Below are 21,602 nucleotides of genomic sequence, written 5' to 3'. Positions count from 1 at the left end.
GGCTCCTCTGTCCATGGGATTCTACAGGCAAGAATCCTGGAGTGGGTAGCCATTCCCTTCCCCAGGACCTGGGTCTCCTGCATTGCAGGCAGTTTCTTTACTGTCTGAGCCTCCAGGGAAGCCCAATTAAAATGAAAAACTGTGCCATAAAAAGAAAGAGAGAATGAAGGAATATCATAGTATATGTGTGTGTTTGTGCATGTATGTGTGTGGACTTGGGTAGAGTAAGAGAGGTACATGTCTACGGGAATCAGAGGACACATAAAATACTGCTAAAGAAAGTAAATTGAAAGAGAGACCTAGATTTAATTAAAGTATTTTTTAGGCTTGTGGCTTAGACGGTAAAGCGTCTGTCTACAATGTGGGAGACCTGGGTTCGATCCCTGGGTTGGGAAGATCCCCTGGAGAAGGAAATGGCAATCCACTCCAGTACTAATGCTTGGAAAATCCCATGGACAGAGGAGCCTGGTAGGCTACAGTCCATGGGGTCGCAAAGAGTCGGACACAACTGAGTGACTTCACACACATGACAGACACAGTGCTAGATGCTAGAGCGTTCAAAACAAATGAGTCTTGCAACTTGCCCTCAAGAGATCTCTCAATCAAGCAAAAAGAAATATGTAAAAATAGATCCATAAATGTTTACAGCTATGATCAGTTCAGTTCAGTCGCTCAGTCATGTCCAACTCTTTGTGACCCCATGAACCGCAGCACGCCAGGCCTCCCTGTCCATCACCAGTTCCCAGAGTCTACCCAAACCCATGTCCATCAAGTCGGTGATGTCATCCAACCATCTCATCCTTTGTCGTCCCCTTCTCCTCCTGCTCTCAATCTTTCCCAGCATCAGGGTCTTTTCAAATGAGTCAGCTCTTTGCATCAGGTGGCCAAAGTATTGGAGCTTCAGTTTCAGCTATCAGTCCTTCCGATGAACACCCGGGACTGAGCTTTGGATGAACTGGTTGGATGTCCTTGCAGTCCAAGGGACTCTCAAGAGTCTTCTCCAACACCACAGTTCAAAAGCTTCAATTCTTTGGCGCTCAGCTATCTTTATAGTCCAACTCTTACATCCATACATGACCACTGGAAAAACCATAGTCTTGACTAGATGGACCTTTGTTGGCAAAGTAATATCTCTGCTTTTTAATGTGCTGTCTAGGTTGGTCATAGCTTTCCTTCCAAGGAGTAAGCGTCGTTTAATTTCACAGCTGCAATCACCAACTGCAGTGATTTTGGAGCCCAGAAAAATAGTCAGCCACCGTATCCACTGTTTCCCCATCTATTTGCCACGAAGTGATAGGACTGGATGCCATGATCTTTTCTGAATATTGAGCTTTAAGCCAACTGTTTCGCTCTCTTTCACTTTCATCAAGAGACTCTTCAGTTCTTCTTCAGTTTCTGCCATAAAGGTGGTGTCATCTGCATATCTGAGGTTATTGATATTTCTCCTGGAAATCTTGATTCCAGCTTGTGCTTCCTCCAGCCCAGCATCTCTCATGATGTACTCTGCATATAAGTTAAATAAGCAGGGTGACAATATACAGCCTTGATGTACTTCTTTTCCTATTTGGAACCAGTCTGTTGTTCCATGTCCCGTTATGATAGAAGTGCTTAAAAGGTAAATATGGGACACAAGAAAAATGTATTGGAGGTAAGAGGAATCCTGAACTGAGAAATGGTCATAAGAAAATTTTCCACGTGGATACCACTAATCTGATAGCCAGTGAGAGGAAGTGAAACATTATTCTTAACTATGGTACTCCCTACCTCTATTCCTGAATACGTGATAATAGAGCTTAGTTAGGGATTCTGGGTCGGGAATTTAGATAACCAAGAAAGAGAGTCTTTAGGCAGCCCAAACCTGCCCAACTCTGTGTACTGTCCTGGGCATAAAGCTCTCCTCACTATGAGTTTGGACTGGAAGATGTCTTGAAATCCATTGACATTCAGACTTTCTTTTTGCCACATAGAAAAATACTCTGGGTGATATTTTAAAGGGTCATGGATAATTAAGTCTTCACTGTTTTTCTCATTTGTAATAAAAATGGACAAAATAATTTAAAATCAGTGAGAGTATAGAGAATATTGACTTTCACAAAGCTAACATATCCAAGTATTTAGCTATATCTAATGTTTATTTGGGCTTCCCTGGTGGCTCAGATGGTAAAGAATCCACCTGCAATGCGGGATACCTGGGTTCAATCTCTGAGTTCAGGAGATCCCCTGGAGAAGGGAAGGGTTACCCACTCCAGTATTCTGGTCTGGAGAATTACATGGACTGTACAGTCCATGGGGTCGCAAAGAGTCAGACAGAACTGAGTGACTTTCACTTCACTTCACTTCAATGTCTATTTACAGTGTCAGTTTTCAGGCCCAGACATTTAGAGAAGGTCTGAGATAGTAGCTTACTAGAGAACATTTCATTGTTAGATTTTTACTTAGAAATTAGCTTGTAATCTGTCGATTTTCAGATACAAGGCACTGAAGATTTCACAAAGGTAACAATTGTTCAAACTTCGATATATTCGAAAAGATTCAGGTGGAACACTAGAAAGTATATAGCTTCACATAAACCAGCTCATCCAACAACATCAGGTATGTAAGTTAGAATTCTTTGAATAATTGGGAACTTATTTTTCTTTTATGAAATAACCCTATAGTATTTGGAAACTTGTATGCACTCTGCCTAAAGTATTGAGGAATCTTTTAACTACCATATTTGATATCCAATGTGTGAACTATGACTGAGAATATCTAAGTTATAGTTAGAAATTATTCTATACTTAATCTATAAAATAAATACATAACTATAATAAGTATCATATATTATAAACATTATAAGTATATAAAAATAAAATGAAGAAAAGATTGATGAGGAAATTTCTAGTTCTTTCCAAAAGTTAAAACATTTTATATAGCAGTAATAATGAAAATGTTGTTGTGTTGTCTGAATAACAGAGACATAAATCATAGACCTGAATAAATAACCTTATTATAAGCCTATTCTCCATACAAATTTTGCATGAATGAAATTGAATCATAATATAAATGATTATTTAATAACTGCTATAAGCTATTGATTAAAATTTGGAAAATAAATTTGAGATAGTTTTAAAAATTGAGTTATATTTGAATTATGGAATAAATATTCTTTAATATTTTTTACTTCTCTGAAATATTACCAATCAAGAGATCAACAAAGGACAGTTCATGGAAGAAAAGTTTTATTGAAAACAAAATGTAGACAAAAGTTCAACACTACTAATATTTAAAGAAACAGAAATTAAATATTAGCCTATTTCATTATGAGATTTTTAAAGTATTATAATGACTAAGGCTCAAAAAATGTAGTGAGTGGGAGAGAGGTTTAAGAGAAAGGGGGATTTATGTATACTTATGCCTGATTCATGCATATGGATGGTCATGTATGGATGTGAGAGTTGGACTGTGAACAAAGCTGAGGGCCGAAGAATTGATGCTTCTGAACTGTGGTGTTGGAGAAGACTCTTGAGAGTCCCTTGGACTGCAAGGAGATCCAATTTCCTTTAGGACTGATCCTAAAGGAAATCAGTCCTGGGTGTTCATTGGAAAGACTGATGCTGAAGCTGAAACTCCAGTATGTTGGCCACCTCATGAGAAGGAGTTGACTCATTGGAAAAGACTCTGATGCTGGGAGGGATTGGGGGCAGGAGGAGAAGGGGACGACAGAGGATGAGCTAGTATGATGGCATCACCAACTTGATGGACATGAGTTTGAACTCCAGGAGTTGGTGATGGACAGGGAGGCATGGCGTGCTGTGATTCATGGGGTCGCGAAGAGCTGGACACGACTGAGGGACTGAACTGAACTGAACTAACTGATGCCCGATTCATGTTGTTGAATGCAGAAACCAACACAACATTGTAAAACAACTATCTTCCAATTAAAAATAAATTCAAAAACTTTTTAAAATGTAGTTTTTCTGATATACATTCTTATCTTGACACCAGTACAAATTGATCAAATAAGTTTATCACAAAATTCCAAAAGCCCTAAAAGTATTTATACCCCTTGCTTAAATCATGGAATTTCTAAATATGTCAATTATATCTCAATAAAGATAAATTAATAATATAATTTCTAGACATTTATTGTAAATAAATAAAGCAAAAAGTAATTAAGGTAATTAAGCATTATTTATAAGAATAAAAATTAGAAGTTATCAAAATGTCTATACAGTAGTAAAGATTAACAAAACTAAAGCTGGTTTTCTGAGAAGATGAATAAAATCGACAAACCCTTAGCCAGACTCATCAAGAAAAAAAGAAAGAAGAATCAAATCAACAAAGTTAGAAATGAAAAAGGAGAGGTTACAACAGACAATGCAGAAATACAAAGGATTATAAGAGACTATTATGAACAGCTATATAGCAATAAAATGGATAATCTGGAAGAAATGAACAGATTCTTAGAAAAGTTTGATCTTCCAAGACTGAACCAGGAAGAAATAGAAATTATGAACAACCCAATTGCAAGCACTGAAATTAAAGCTGTGATCAAAAATCTCCCAAAAGACAAAAGCCCAGGACCAGATGGCTTCACAGGAGAATTCTATCAAACATTTAGAGAAGAGCTAATGCCTATCCTTCTAAAACTCTTTCAAAAATTGCAGATGAAGGAACACTTCCAAACATTCTACAAGGCCACCATCACCCTGATACCAAAACCAGACAAAGACAACACAAAAAAGAAAACTATAGGCCTATATCACTGATGAACATAGATGCAAAAGTCCTCAACAAAATTTTAGCAAACAGAATTCAGCAACACATCAAAAAGCTCATACACCATGATCAAATAGGATCTATTCCAGGGATGCAAGGATTCTTCAATATATGCAAATCAATCAATGTGATACACCATATTAATAAATTGAAAGATAAAAACCATATGAAAATCTCAATACATGCAGAAAAAGCCCTTGACAAAATTCAGCATCCATTTATGATTAAAATCTTCAAAAATGGGCTTAGAGGGAACCTACCTCAACATTGTAAAGGCCATATATGATAAGCCTAGAGCAAACATTATTCTCAATGGTCAAAAATTGAAAGCATTCTCCTAAGATCAAGAACAAGACAAGGGTATACACTTTCACCACTATTATTCAACATAGTTCTGGAAGTCCTAGCTACAGCAATCAGAGAAGAAAAAGAGATGAAAGGAATTCAGATCAGAAAAGAAGTAAAGCTCTCACTGTTTGCAGATGACATGACATAGAAAACCCTAAAGATGGTCTCGGAAAATTACTAGAGCTAATCAGTGAATTTAGTAAAGTTACAGGATACAAAATCAATACACAGAAATCACTTGCATTTCAATATACTAAAAATGAAAAATCAGAAAAAGCAATTAAGTAATCAATCCCATTCACCATTGCAACAAAAAAAATTAAATAGCTAGGAATACACTCACCTAAGGAGACAAAAGACCTGTACACAGAAAATTATAAGACACTAATGAAAGAAATCAAAGATGACATAAACAGATGGAGAGATATTCCATGTTCCTGGGTAGGAAGAATCAATATTGTGAAAATTATTATACTAGCAAATGCAATCTACAGATTCAATGTGATCCCTATCAAATTACCAATAACATTTTTCACCAGAACTAGAATAAAAATTTCACAACTCATATGGAAACATAAAAGACCCTGAATAGCCAAAGCAGTCTTGAGAAAGAAGGAAGAAGCTGGAAGAATTAACCTTCTGATTTCAGATTATACTACAAAGCTACAGTCATCAAGACAGTATGGTACTGGCACAAAAACATAAATATAGACCAATGGAACAAGATAGAAAGCTCAGAAATAAACCCATGCACCTATGGGTACCTTATTTTTGACAAAGGAGGCAAGAATATACAATGGGGTAAAGACAGCCTCTTCAATAAATGGTGCTAGGAAAACTGGACAGCTACATGTGAAAGAATGAAATTAGAACACTTCCTAACACCATACACAATGATAAAATTGATTAAAGACCTAAATGTAAGACCAGAAATTATAAAACTCTTAGAGGAAAACAGAGGCAGAACACTCGATGACATAAGTCAAAGCAGGGTCCTCTATGACCCACCTCCTCAGTTCAGTTCAGTTGCTCAGTCGTGTCTGACTCTGCAACCCCATGAATTGCAGCACGCCAGGCCTCCCTGTCCATCACCAACTCCTGGAGTTCACTCAGATTCACGTCCATCTAGTCAATGATGCCATCCAGCCATCTCATCCTCTGTCATCCCATTCTCCTCCTGCCCCCAATCCCTCCCAGCATCAGGGTCTTTTCCAATGAGTCAACGCTTCGCATGAGGTGGCCAAAGTACTGGAGTTTCAGCTTTAGCATCATTCCTTCCAAAGAAATCCCAGGGCTGATCTCCTTCAGAATGGACTGGTTGGATCTCCTTGCAGTCCAAGGGACTCTCAAGAGTCTTCTCCAGCACCACAGTTCAAAAGCATCAATTCTTCGGTGCTCAGCTTTCTTCACAATCCAACTCTCGCATCTATACATGACCACTGGAAAAACCATAGCCTTGACTAGACGGACCTTTGTTGGCAAAGTAATGTCTCTGCTTTTGAATATGCTATCTAGGTTGGTCATAACTTTTCTTCCAAGGAGTAAGCGTCTTTTAATTTCATGGCATAATGGAAATAAAAACAAGAGTAAACAAGTGGGACCTGATGAAACATAAAAGCTTTTGCACAGCAAAGTAAACTACAAGCAAGGTGAAAAGAGAACCCTCAGAATAGGAGAAAATAATAGCAAATAAAACAACTGACAAAGGATTAATTTCCAAAATATCCAAGCAGCTCATACAACTCAATACCAGAAAAACAAACAACCCAATCAAAAAGTGGGAAAAAGACCTAAACAGACATTTCTCCAAAGAATACATACAGATGGCTAACAAACATATGAAAAAATGCTCACCATTGTTCATTATTACAGGAATGCAAATCAAAACTACAATGAGGTATCACCTCATACCAGTCAGAATGGCCATCATCAAAAAGTCTACACTCAATAAATGCTGGAGAGGGTGTGGAGAAAAAGGAATGCTCTTGCACTGTTGGTAGTAATGTAAATAGATACTGCCACTATGGAAGACGGTATGGAGATTCCTTAAAAAACTAGGAATAAAACCACCATATGACCCAGCAATCCCACTCTTAGGCATATACTCTGAGGAAATCACAATTGAAAAATACCCATGTATCCCATTGTTCGTTGCAGCACTATTTGCAATAGCTAAAACATGGAAGCAACCTAGATGTCCATTGACAGATGAATAGATAAAGAAGTTGTGGTGCATACACACAATGAAATATTACTCAGCCATAAAAAGGAACATATTTGAGTTAGTTTTAATGAGACTGATGAACCTAGAACTTATTATACAAAGGGAAGTAAGTCAGAAAGAAAAAAGATAAATATCATATTCTAATGCATATATTGGAATCTGGAAAAATGGTACTGAAGAAATTTATTTACGGGGCAGCAATGGAGAAACATAGAGACATAGAGAATAGATTTATGGACATGGGGAGAGAGGAGGAGGTGAGATGTATGGAAAGAGTAACATGAAAACTTACATTACCATATGTAAAATAGATATAGCCAATGGGAATTTGCTGTATAGCTAAGGAAACTCAAACAGGTGTTCTGTGTCAACTTAGAGGGGCGGGATGGAGAGGGAGATGGGTAGGAGCTTCAAAAGGGAGGGTATATATGTATACCTATGGCCAATTCATGTTGAGGTTTGACAGAAAACAACAAAATTCTGTAAAGCAATTATCCTTCAATAAAAAAATTAATTTAAAAAAGAAAAAAGTAATTAAGGTAATTAAGCATTATTTATAAGAATAGAAATCAGAAGTTATCAAAATGTCTAATGATAAATGAATGGTTAATTAAATTAACACAACTGAATGCTTAATAAGCATTAAACAATTAATTTCCCAGGCAGTACCTTGGAAAAGACCAATGATACATGTCACGTAAAAGTAGCACTGATACAACATTGTCTTGCTAATTTTAAACAAATTTTATCTTTATTGCGTTACAATTATAAACTTTTGAATCCATGTGAACACAATACTGTCATTCCATGGGTCCCCACTGATCTTCATATTAAGCAGAATTAGGACATAGTACGGGAAACTTCATCATCTGCTCATTCTTCAGACACCTTCCCTCCCCACAATCGAAAATGTGGCCATACCAAATGGCTAATGGTTCACATAATATGAGAGACCTCATGGTCTCTCGTTCCTGAACCTTTGCACATTTTTTTCCCTTCCTTCTGCCTAGAACCCTCTAAAAGTGCTTGCCCCACATCTCCCCATTCCGTGGAGTAAAATTATTGTTCCTTAAATCTCAGCATCACCAATACATCCCAAATTCACAGAACTGCACTTTCCCTGTGCTCCCATAGCCCATTATGCACACAGTCCTATTTTCCCATCATGTATTTTTTTGTTCGTATGTTTGCTGATCCATCTTCTCCAAGAGAGCACAGATGATCATTTATTTGCTTTCTTATGTATCCCCATTGCTTACCAATGGGCCTGGCATGCTCAATACATATTGATATAAAAGTACTTTGGCGATGGTAGGACAGTAAAGTCTCTGTACTTTCCAAACTTTCTGCACATTTGTTACACAATCTCTATAATAAAAGACTTTTAATCTCTTTTTTTTTAAGTGACCCCATTTCCTACCAGCTGAAATTGCCACCAATTTCAGATCACAGTGACTTGAACTTGGCTGAATTGGATAGTTGGACTAATTAATATGGTTGTTTGTTTCAGTGTTTGAATTAATGCAGTCTTTTCTGAAGGAGCTGAGTCCAGAACATGTGAATATCCCCTTCCAGAAGAGACACATACTCAATTTGAAGCAGGTGAAAATGGAACACATGAAGATCTCTCTCAAGAAGAGACACATATTGATTTTGAAGGAGCCAAAAGTGGAACAAATGAAAATCTCTCTCAAGAAGAGACATATACTCAGGTAAACTGAGAAATAGAATGAAAATACAGTCAGTTCTTCATATCCTAGAACACGGAACATGTGGCTCCTGGGCCCTGACTGTACTATGTCATTGTACATACGGGACTTGAGCATCCCTTGATATTGGTATTCATGGGAAGAGGGAGTGCTGTCCCGGAACCAGGGCCCTGCAAGTACCTAGAGACAACTGTACCTCACTAGATCTCCACCAGCCTACCTGGACCTCACTAGATCTCCACCAGCCTAACTGCAGACTGGATTTTAGTGAGTTTCAAGTGAGGTAGAGAATTTATTTTTATTTCTAGTCTTTTCCAAGCTTGTAGTATTGTCCCAGGAGATGCTAATTATAATACCCAGAATATGAGAAATAGCTGCTACAAATGAATACATCAGAAAATTGTATATTTGATTGTTAAAGACATTTTACATCGATTCAGTCCACTTACTCTATTAGCAGAAGGCATCAAACTCAAAACACGTTCTTCTTCTCCCCCGAAACTTGCCTCACGAGTACATGTTGAATGAAAGGTTATTAAAAGTTCCATGAGGGACATTGAAGGTATTTTATTCATGTCTGTCTTTAACTCAAATGTGTCCAAGTTCTCAGGTCTTGAAGAGCCCAACACTCTTCTTTAATACATAAGTTCTCATTCTACATAAAAGCAGGAAGTTCAGTTTATCCTTGAGTTTTAGAGTCTTCCTGGGGAAGTTTTCCCTCAAACCCTCCCTAGTTGTTGCTTGTTGCCTCAAACTGCTGACTCAGTAGCCTAGGGGTTGAGAGTGTGGGGTGTAGCATGAAAGTCTCTGGTTTGCTTACTGATTCCATCACAGTTAGCCATGTGACCTTGAACAAATCTGTCAACCTGCCTTAGCATCACTCTCCCTGTCTATAAAACAGATAAAATAATAAGTCACTTTCATATGGTGCTGCTATGGAGATTAAAGAAATGGGAGGTACACCACAAAGTATTTGAGACTGCTTCTTAACATTGTAAACTGCTTCTCCAAATGTCTTTTGCTCTTCCCATATTAACTTCCTTAAAAAAAACCATGAATATAATCACCTCCTCTAATTCTCCCAAACATAGTTTCTGCTAAAGACTAGGAAATAACAAAGGGAAATTACAGTTAATAAATAAACAAAAAATGATGAGTAAGACACTTAAGATAAAATACAAGATGGCTCCTTCCTGCTTACTGATTAAGCCATCTTTCTCCTTAGCCTTGGTAGGCTGCCAAGCTTGTAGGATTTATCTTAATAGCGTATTTGGGGGAACGAAGGGAGGAGCCAGGAAAGCTAATGCTCTCCCAGTATATAATGTCCCAAACTGCAGCTTTTATTTAATTAAAAAGAAAATGATTTGCATGAGAGTTGTTAACACAGAAGAAGTAGTTTGAAAGTGAGAGTCCATTAAATGGTAGAAACATCAGCTAGTTAGACATACAGAGAAGATCAACAAATTCTGTTATTTAATAAATGCTTGTTCTCCCTGATGGTAAATCTTGGTTGTGTTTCTGAGCCAACTCCCTTCCCTCTCCCCTCAAAGTTTTCCCTGATTACTGCCAGCCCAGAACTGTAGCTTTTCCTTTACATCATTAAAAAGCCTGTCACAACATTAAGTGGTTCCTTACAGAGCATTTTGGTCCCCATACAGTGCTGCCACTGCCAGGAGTCCCAGCTGTAGGTCCCCTGACCTACAGACCAGATTTGACACCAGCTCTGTTTTATACATCTTATTAACTTAGCTCCTATCTCCATTTTTAGAATCAAGAGCCTAGGAAATCAATTGCTAAGATCATGATGGATAAGAGCATCTATAAGAACACCTCAAATAAGCCTAAACGGAAGTCTGGTAAGCAGGTTCAGTTTTCCCAACATGAGTGGGTGCATACGTCTTCCTGGAGATGTAGAAGGAAGACAGTTTATTTGCCTTTGTGTGATAATACGCTTATACCACCTTCTGCTAGCCAGAAGATTCTTCTACTGGCACTAATTCTAAATTCTAACTGGGAAAATTAACTTTAAAATAAGATTCCTTTATCTGAATTTCTGGAAACTATAGTTTCATGGTTCCCTCTCTTTATTCTGCTATTTAATCTCACATGCAACACTAGTTGCTCCCAGTTTGGTAGGTTGTTTTACAGGCAGCCATGTAATATGGAAGATATAAGCAGACAATAAGCTATGACTTCATGCTCAAAAATTTATGTTCTAGTTAAGGAGGCAAAACATACCACACAGAAGGCAATTAAATCACAATACCAGAAACACGGTGGACAGTGTCAACTGAAGTTAAATGAATTCAAAAGAAACAGATAGCTACTAAGCATAGCAAAGTCTTCCTAGAGAAAAGAAGCTGATGCTTAGAACAGAAGACGCAAGAGACTGACTTTTAGAAACAATGAGTAGACCAACCTGGCTGTTGGCAGTACAAAATGTCGTGTCTGGGGAAATATTTCTGTTTATAAGTGCTCTGTATGACCTTCTCTTACCTCGGACCTGGGGAATCTCTTCACGGCTGCTCCAGCAAAGCGCACCCGCTGCTTCTTACCTTGGATGAGGGGTATCTCCTCACCAACCGCCCCTCCTAACCTTGAACGTGGAATAGCTCCTCTAGGCCCTCCTGCACCCGCGCAGCCACCGCTCCTTGGACCTGGGGTTGCTCCTCCCGGCCGTTCCTGCACCGTCGCAGCCTGGCACTCTCGGCCGCTGCCCCCGACCTCGGTCGTGGGGTAACACCTCTTGGCCGCCGCCCCTCGGGCATGGGGTCCTCCCGGCTTCTGTCCCTGGCCTCGGACGTCGGGTAGCTCTTCTCGGCCGCGCTATGTGCGCCGGTTGCAGCCGCCTGCACTATGTGCTGTTTAGACAGGCTGAATTAGACATGAGCCCTGGCTACAAGATTTTCACAGTCTAATAAATAAAAGGATATGGCAGGGTGGGGAGCAGAGAAGACTATAGTCCTGTGTGCTAAGATAGAAGACTGTTTGAGCACAGGCTTCAGCAATACGTGAACCATGAGCTTCCAGATTTTCAAGCTGGTTTTAGAAAAGGCAGACAGAGATCAAATTGCCAACATCCGCTGGATCATGGAAAAAGCAAGAGAGTTCCAGAAAAACATCTATTTCTGCTTTATTGACTATACCAAAGCCTTCGACTGTGTGGATCACAATAAACTGTGGAAAATTCTGAAAGAGATGGGAATACCAGACCACCTGACCTGCCTCTTGAGAAACCTGTATGTAGGTCAGGAAGCAACAGTTCAAACTGGACATGGAACAACAGACTGGTTCCAAATAGGAAAAGGAGTACCTCGAGGCTGTATATTGTCACCCTGCTTATTTAACTTCTAAGCAGAGTACATAATGAGAAACACTGGGCTGGAAGAAACACAAGCTGGAATCAAGATTGCCTGGAGAAATATCAATAACCTCAAATATGCAGATAACACCACCCATATGGCAGAAAGTGAGGAGGAACTAAAAAGCCTCTTGATGAAAGTGAAAGAGGAGAGTGAAAAAGTTGGCTTAAAGCTCAACATTCAGAAAACGAAGATCATGGCATCTGGTCCCATCACTTCATGGGAAATAGATGGGGAAACAGTGTCAGACTTGAGCTCCAAAATCACTGCAGATGGTGACTGCAGCCATGAAATTAAAAGACGCTTACTCCTTTGAAGAAAAGTTATGACCAACCTAGATAGCATATTCAAAAGCAGAGATATTACTTTGCCAACAAAGGTCCGTCTAGTCAAGGCTATGGTTTTTCCAGTGGTCATGTATGGATGTGAGAGTTGGACTGTGAAGAAAGCTGAGCACCGAAGAATTGATGCTTTTAAACTGTGGTGTTGGAGAAGACTCTTGAGAGTCCCTTGGACTGCAAGGAGATCCAACCAGTCCATTCTAAAGGAGATCAGTCCTGGGTGTTCTTTGGAAGAAATGATGCTAAAGCTGAAACTCCAGTACTTTCTCACCTCATGAGAAGAGTTGACTCATTGGAAAAGACTCTGATGCTGGGAGGGATTGGGGGCAGGAGGAGAAGGGGACGACAGAGGATGAGATGGCTGGATGACATCACTGACTCGATGGACATGAGTCTGAGTGAACTCCAGGAGTTGGTGATGGACAGGGAGGCCTGGCGTGCTGCAATTCATGGGGTTGCAAAGAGTTGGGCATGACTGAGCGACTAAACTGAACTGAACTGAACTGTATGACCTTCAGATAAATTTTTTATCTCCATTTAAAATACATTAACTGTTGAATACCACTTTCTCTGACAAAGATCATATTTTAAAATAGATTTAAAGGCTAACTAAAAGGTGTTTGAAAGAATTATTTGCAACACAATGAATATCTTTACCTTGGGAAAACGTGTACAAAATGATGAGGAAAACACTATGATACCAACAGGCAAACTTATGAACAGCCAATTCAGGGAAAAGACGATACCCAAAATGTGGAAAAAATTAAAAAAGCAAAACTAAACAACAACAAAGAATTAACATTTTTTAAAGAACCATTTTTATTAAATGGTAGAATTATTTTCTTTGAAATAAATGAAAATAGAATGATACTTATTTTCTCATATTTAGCTGGTAGATAAGCAATTTGTCAACAAAAGTCATAAAAATGCTCACACAGTTTGCCTCAGTGATTTCTCTTCTGAAAATCAACTCAAAGAAAGTAATACAAGGCATGCTGCTGCTAAGTCACGTCAGTCGTGTCCGACTCTGTGTGACCCCATAGGTGGCGGCTTACCAGGCTCCCATCCCTGGGATTCTCCAGGCAAGCATTCTGGAGTGGGTTGCCATTTCCTTCTCCGGTACATGAAAGTGAAAAGTGAAAGTGAAGTTGCTCAGTCCTGTCCAACTCTTCGCGACCCCATGGACTGCAGCCTACCAGGCTCTTCCGTCCATGGGATTTCCCAGGCAGGAGTACTGGAGTGGGGTGCCACTGCCTTCTCCAAATACAAGGTATACAAGTAGACAAATGTGCAAAATGTCTAATACACTACCATTTCTAGTGACAAAACATTTTAAATCGCCAAAGTGTTCAACAAAGAAAAAATGTATAATTTCACTACAGAACATCCATAAAGCAAGGGGTGTCATACTACTATGGTTGAGTAGTTCAACATAAAATGTAAAAGCTGAATTCAAAACTGTACATATAACATGTTTAGTGTAAACAAGGCCAGAAAAGTAAATCCAAATGATGTAATTAAGAAAGGGAGACTAGGGATGGTCTTATTTATCTCTCTTATTTTATGTGGTTTTATTACTCATAATGAAAAATATGACTGTAAAACCATTAAGAATTATTCAAATATAAATTACTTGAAAGTTGTCTGTTGTCTTTTGTACCACATTTTACACTCAGAAGTCCATATTGTTAGGAAACGTGGAAGTGAAAGTGTTAGTTGCTTAGTCGTGTCCAGGTCTTTGCAACTGTAGCATGCCAGGCTCCTCTGTCCATGGAGTTCTCCAGGCAATCCATGGAGTTCTCCAGGCAAGAAGACTGGAGTAGGTTGCCATTCCCTTCAGCTGGGGGATCTTCCCAACTCAAGGATAGGACCCTAGTCTCCTGCATTGCAGGCAGATTCTTAACCATCTGAGCCACCAGATGGTAATAGACAGAGCCAAAACTCAGTGAGTGATAATGACTCCAGTCAGTTATTCCCACAATAGTAAACCCTCCTCCTGCTAGTCCATAAACTTCCACACCCAGTTCAACAGATCCCAGGGGTTTCTTGGATTCATACTCCCTGTTTAAATCATGTTACCACCCCTTATGATGACAAGTGATTCACATTCAATTGCTCAGCTTCCTTCCTTGGTGTCATTAATAATGACCAGATATTTCTTGTGGCAATAAAACTGACCCTCCAGGACATCCTATCCTGGGTTGTGGGTCAGTGCCAAAAGAGTCCGGAGTTCTTTTGGGTCTGATTGTTTTCTTTCATTTCCGTTTCTTTTAGAAATGTTTTGACAAGGCTGTTTAGAAGACTGGCACGTGTAGTAGCCCTGCTGTCATGCAATGCCTCCTGTTTTTGAAGCACCTTTCCCTACCTCAAGAGGGAGCAACTTTGAGTTGAATCCTATGTGGATATTCTTGGTGCCACACTGAAAGAAATTTGGACTTTGCAACTGTTTCATTCAATATAAATATATATATATATTGCAAAATTTCCTGGATTTAAAATATCTATTATTTAAAATATATAAAACACCCCAGAATATCTTAGAGTAAGTTTTAATTTTAGAACCAGAAAATAAGCTTATGCTACCTGGATAGTTTGTATATTACTCTTGGAAAAAAAATGGTTTGATTCACTTTATGAAAATTAAATGCAATTAAAAAGTATTTTAAGTGTTGCTCTTGAACCAAGTGTTGATTTTTGTCATTCATTCAGTGAAGTGTCATTGCATTTCACTCATCCTGGAAGCCCTCAGTGATTTAAAATAACAAATAGAAAGGATTTAACCATAGAAAGACTTAACCATGTAAGTTAGCCTTAAATAAAACTTTTGGTGTCCATTTTGTTCATGATTATATTTACAGTAGGCAGCACATGATTTTTAAAAATAATCTTAACAGTGAAGAGATACTGCATTGCTTCTGTATGCTCTTATATAACAAATGCTCTACAGTTATAAACTTATATAATCTTCACAGTAATCATATAAGGTAGGTACTATTATTTCCAATTTACAAATGAGTAAAGAGTGAATTCAGTACTTTGTGGAAAACCTCATAGCTAGTAAGAGGCAGAGCAGAACTTTGATAACAAGTCTACAATTAGTGATTGTACCATATACACCTGCAGTATGGTAGGTCCTAAATAAACACCTGAAGAATTAATAAAAATTTAAATATATATCTTTACAATCATGCCTCCACCCAGAGGTTGGGAAATGTTATTCCAAACTTTGTTCTTGCTACAACTGGTGGTAGGCACATTTTTCAAAGAAGCCAAGTGTAGCGATTCCATTCATAAAATGTGCTTGTGGAGGAGATAGTTTGGTTTGTTGCTGTTGAGAAGTCAAATCAAACTGCTATTAGACTTCTCAGGGAGTCCAGTGATTAAGAATCTGCCTGTCAATGCAGAGGACGCAGGTTCAATTCCTGGTCTGGGAAGATCCACCATGCCACGGGGCAATTAAGCCCACGCACTCCAACAACTGAAGCCTGTGAGCCCTAAAGCCTGTGTTCCACAACAAGAGAAGCCATCACAAGGAAAAGCCTGCACACCACAACTAGAGAAAGCCCACATGCAGCAATGAAGACCTAGTACAACCAAAAATTTAAAAAAAAAAAAAAAAAGAAAAACTGCTGTCACTTCTCTCCAAAACTAACCTCAACAATTTTTTTTTCCGGTGATAGTTACATGACAGCTGTTTTAATATCTGAAGGACTTTTTTATTACTGAGATGTAGTTGATGTAGGATATTATATATTACAGGTATACCTCATAGTAATTCACAATTTTTAAGGTTATATTTCATTTTTAGTTATTATAAAATGTTGGATATACTTCCTGTATTGTAGCTTATTTATTTTTAAACATAATAGTTTGTATCTTTTAGGTCCCTACCCCTATATTGTCCCTCCCCTCTCCCCCACCTCACTGGTAACCACTGCTTTGTTCTCTATATCTGAGAGTCTGTTTCCTTTTTTTTAATAGTCATTAGCTCATTTTATTTTTAGATTCCACATATAAGTTATATGTATTTGACTTTCTCTGTCTGACTTATTTCACTTAGCATAATACCATAAGGATCTTATTAATGAGTACCCTTTCCTGAATTCTGAACCAAGTGAAAATTAAGACAAAGGATTGAGGCAATTAGAACCTAAAACAAACATATCCCACCCTGCCCTCCCCACACATACTTCTTTATTAGTGACTGAATTGACTTACAATGCATGGTTGCCTTTTGACCCCCAGATTTGGACAGTTTTACTACTGTGAGCATTTGTCATTAAGCTTACTACATAGCTGAGAACAGCAAAAACTAAGGTTTCTAAGGGTGAGATCACTCCCAATAGAAATCATAAAGAAGGGGCCAAACAAGAACATCCAGATTCTGCTTCCAAATTCAACCTGATAAGCCAGCCACTCCACCTCAGCAGAATGAATGAGGAGGTGGTGACAGGCCAGGAATGCTAAGGCGACAGAGAGTGAAGCCCTTGATCTGGAACCAGACACCAGGAGGGAGAAGGGCTGTCCAGTGGTAGTCACCACTGAAAGTGAGAGCAGTGTGCACGAGACACTCTTCTGAGAGCTTTGCCCTCGTTTCAGCTTGGGCAATCACTACACAAACTGTGGGGGGTAGGCACTAGTAATGGAGCTTAAAGAATTCAGAAAATTACTCAAAGTCACAGCTAGACGTGAGGATACTTGGACTTACATCCCCCAAATGAATTCAGAATACTTTACAATGCTTTTTAAGTTCTCTAGATTTTATTTTGGAAATCTAAGCCACTGGAGAAGAGAAGGACATATTCCACAAATATTAGTCATTGTCAGTGTCTGACTAGGAACATGTCCTTGAGTGTAAACATCTCCACGTGGGGAAAGAAGCCTGCACAAGGCACTGAGATGTGAAATAAACTCAGTACCTTGCAAGGTGTATACCACCCTGCTCAGCATATGATGGTTGTGTGCCCAGAACTCCTCCTTCACCAGAAAGAATCTAATGCAGATTTTGGACTGAGAAGGGCGCTTAGAGCTCATTTCCACTAGACTCCTCAGAGGAAGCATACCTGTCTGCCTTTAATATTTTTAGACAAGGGCTTTACTTGGTCTTTTCACCCTTGGGACTTCATTTTTGGCTTAGCTTTTAACTTTTACAATGGTTAAGCCTAGTTTGTATTTTTTTGCCATGTATATAACTTAATTTTCCATATTCCATGTTAGTCTTACTAACGAAAAATAGGAAACTTTGCAGAAAAAAAGAACATTCTTCCCAAGGGTCATCCATTCTGAAAAAATAGTCCAAACAATGCCAAGGAAGAGTGCTATACCATCCACCTGATTGGGTACATTGTAGGAGCCCTCTCAGTGAGCTGAAAAAATTCCCATTTTGTTTCTAAACCATTCCCTTATTATTAAAAATAATCTTTTGTGGTATTATTGCCACCAGGAAGTCATATGCTAACACCCCTTCACCAGATAGCAAAATTCCAGCCCCAAATTCACTTAGAGGGATTGGAACTGTGTTACTGCCTCCTTTTAAAACTAGAATTGCGATCATTAAAATGTCTACAAATGACAAATGCAGAAGAAGGTGCAGAGAAAAGGGAACCCTCTTACACTGTTGCTGGGAATAAAAATTGGTGCAGCTACAATGGAAAACAGTACAGAGGTTTCCAAAAAAACTAAAAACAGAGTTGCCATGTGATCTAGCAAGTCCACTCCTGGGCAAATACCCAGACAAAACTATAACTCAAAAAGATATATGCACCCCTATGTTCGTAGTAGCTCTATTTGTAATAAATAAGATACAGAAACAAACTAAATGTCCATCCACAGATGAATAAAGAAAATACAGGGTCTTACTATATAGCACAGGCAACTATATTCTATATCATGTGATAAACTGTAACGGAAGAGAAGATGAAAAAGGACATATATATATATATATATATATATATATACACCTGGGACTTCCCTGGTGGTCCAGTGGTTAAGACTCTGGGGTCCCAAAGCAGGGGGGTCTGAGTTCGATCCCTGGTCAGTAAACTAGATCCTGCATGCCACAACTAAGACCCAGTGCAACCAAATAAAAAAAAAATTAAAAAAAAAAGATATTGTGTATAACTGAGTCACTTTGCTGTATAGCAGAAACTAGCACATCGTAAATCAACTACATTTCAACAAAATTTAAAAAAATAAAAACAGTTAAAAACTCCTTTATGAGGAATAATAGCAATTAACAGTCATAGTTTTCCAACACATAACTCTCTGACATTAGCTAGGACTCCTAATCACCTCATATTCTGTACCCAAAAGTATATAGAAAACTATACTCAGGAAAACATCTCAATATTAATCCATCACACAGCCTTCACTCTCTCTATGAGACTTTTTTAAGGAAAAGAAAAATGGTCTTAACTAAAACTTAACTAAGTCTTAACTAAGCTATTATATTCCTGACTCTACAAGCATTCTTAAATAAACCAGTTCTTTCCCTGTCATAAAATGTTCCAAAATTATTTTGCTTAGCATAAATAGCTTTCTCAGCTTCTATTTCTAATTGCAAAGTCTAAAAAGGACTACCTAGAGCTAGATTTATACCATCTAGTATTTTGAGACTGAAAAAGTTCAAAGAATCACTGTTATCCAAAAGGCCTCTAACCTGCCTTGGCAGCTAAAGTCAGATTGGCGTTGAAAGCTCCAACTAAAAGTCATTCGCCATCTGGTTCTGCAAGAATTGAATCATTAGCCAGTGCAGTTGCTGACCTTCAGCACACCCTGAAAGGAGTTCAGGGTGGAGATCAAGAATAAGGTACTCTGTGCTCTGGGAAAGCTGGCATATTGAATAAATATTAAACCAGAATGTAATGAGGATCATTGGCTATCCACTGAGGATAGCTTCCAGGCTTCCCTGGTGGCTCAGACAGTAAACCGTCTGTCTACACTGTGGGAGACCTGGGTTCAATCCCTGGGTGGGGAAGATCCCCTGGAGAAGGAAACGACAACCCACTCCAGTACTCTTGACTGGAAAATCCCATGGGCAGAGGAGCCTGGTAGGCTGCAGTCCATGGGGTCGTGAAGAGTCGGACATGACTGAGTGATCTCACTTCACTTCAAGGAGATTACAAAACTAAAGAAATCTTGCCCTTTTATTAATATATAGCCAAACTAATTCAAAATGTTGTAAACAGTTTTTTCCGAATAAATAATGTCTAGTCTTCAAATAAGAGGACTTGACTGCATTATCTGTCACACATTAGTTATCCTGACTTCATTTGGTAGTATGTTTGCTGATTGTCCTTAAAAGATAAAATTTCCTCTTACCGTTTTACCTGGGGGTAGGTTTGCCATCTGGAGCCAGGAACTAGCTAAAGTTTGATGCCTCTCCTCCCAGGAAAACTGGGAGATAAGAGCCTTGTCTTCTATGGAGATTGAATTTTCAAAAGATGGCCCCTAGGGCCTGGAAGAAACGTTCCTGGATTGCTTGTCCACCTCTCAGTCAGTTTGTGAGAAATTGCTCCAGGAAACCCCTCACAGAGACAGCCTGGATTGATCCAGGGGGGCAAGAGTGACGGGTCTGGTGTTATACAACTAATACCCAATTTCTCTAACATGATTTCTTCTGAGCTGCCTCCCCACACTGCCCTCTGTTGTAGGTATGACCTCTACATTACTCTAGGACAAGCAATCAAGTCTTCTGGCCCTTTGTTTCATTTCAAGGAGATCCATGAGGGTAGGCTTATATCTGCTTTGTTCATCACAGAATCCACAGTGATCAACATACAGTAGGCACTCAACATATAGTTGCTGAAGGAGTGAAGAACAGATAAGCGACCAAACTGGAACCAACCACCAACTATAAGAACAACTTTAAAAATCCATAATCCCTGTCCCCAAGTTAACTTCTTTCACTTTTTAAATCTCTGTCTGTTGAGATATAATTATTACATATAGTAAAATGCACACTTTGGGGTATACAGCCCTGCGAATCATGAGAAATGAAAACAATCATGCCTCCACCACCAGAAGATACAGAACAACAACAACAACAAAAAATTCCCTGGTCCTAGAAGTTCAAACCTTCTCCTACTCCTTTTCCTGGCCACCACTGGTGTGTTATCTGTCCCTACAGTTTTGCCTCATCTTGAATGTCACAAAAGATAGGCTTTAAGACTGGATTCGTCCACTCATTCATTTGAGATTCGTCCATGTTGTTGTATATATTAGTCGCTGTCGTTCAGTCCCTAAGTCATGTCTGACTCTCTGTGATCCCATGGACTGCAGCATGTCAGGCTTCCCTATCCTTCACTATCTCCCAGAGTTTATTCAAACTCAAGTCCACTAAGTCAGTGATATCATCAAACAATCTCATCCTCTATTGCCCCCTTCTCCTCCTTTGAATATACATTATAAAAAGTATAATATTAGTAGCCCATTCCTTTTTATTACTGGGCCAAAGCCCATTGTGTGAATGTGACATGGTTTGTTTAGACATTTACTACTTGAGATTATTTGGGTTATTTCCAGGGTTTGGTTTTATTTGGCAATTATGAGTAAAGAAGCTATAAACATATGCATACAAGTTCTTAGAGTTCTTGATTTCTTATTTCATTTGGGTTAATGCCTAGGAGCTAGGTTGTATGGTAAGGCTATGCCATACTGTTTTCCAAAGAAGCTGAAACATCTTGCATTCCTATCAGCAATATGTGAGACTTCCAGATGTTCTGCTTTCCTTGTCAGCACTTAGTATTATCAGTTTTTGCTTTCATTTTCAAATGTTAGCCTCTCTAATAGGTGTGCAAAAGTATTGCTTTGTGGTTTTGGTTTAAATCATTACACCCGCAATGACTGTGATGTTCAA

The 21,602-nt window shown here is 38.8% G+C and overlaps 1 protein-coding gene across 1 annotated transcript in view; it reads left to right on the top strand.

Annotated features, from left to right (window-relative positions):
- Positions 1-9,049, top strand: part of SLC9C1 (solute carrier family 9 member C1) — a 110,643-nt gene extending 101,594 nt beyond the window's left edge. The window contains exons 26-27 of the mRNA XM_027962312.3: positions 2,469-2,592; positions 8,844-9,049. Of these exons, the coding sequence (XP_027818113.2) occupies positions 2,469-2,592; positions 8,844-9,049 (330 nt within the window). The remainder of the gene's footprint in view (positions 1-2,468; positions 2,593-8,843) is intronic.
- Positions 9,050-21,602: the final 12,553 nt, after the last annotated feature.

Source organism: Ovis aries, chromosome 1, assembly GCF_016772045.2.
Source record: "Ovis aries strain OAR_USU_Benz2616 breed Rambouillet chromosome 1, ARS-UI_Ramb_v3.0, whole genome shotgun sequence".
NCBI classification, from domain to species: Eukaryota; Metazoa; Chordata; class Mammalia; order Artiodactyla; family Bovidae; genus Ovis; species Ovis aries.
Note: the sequence above shows the minus strand (reverse complement) of the source record. Positions and strands in the feature narration are given on the sequence as shown.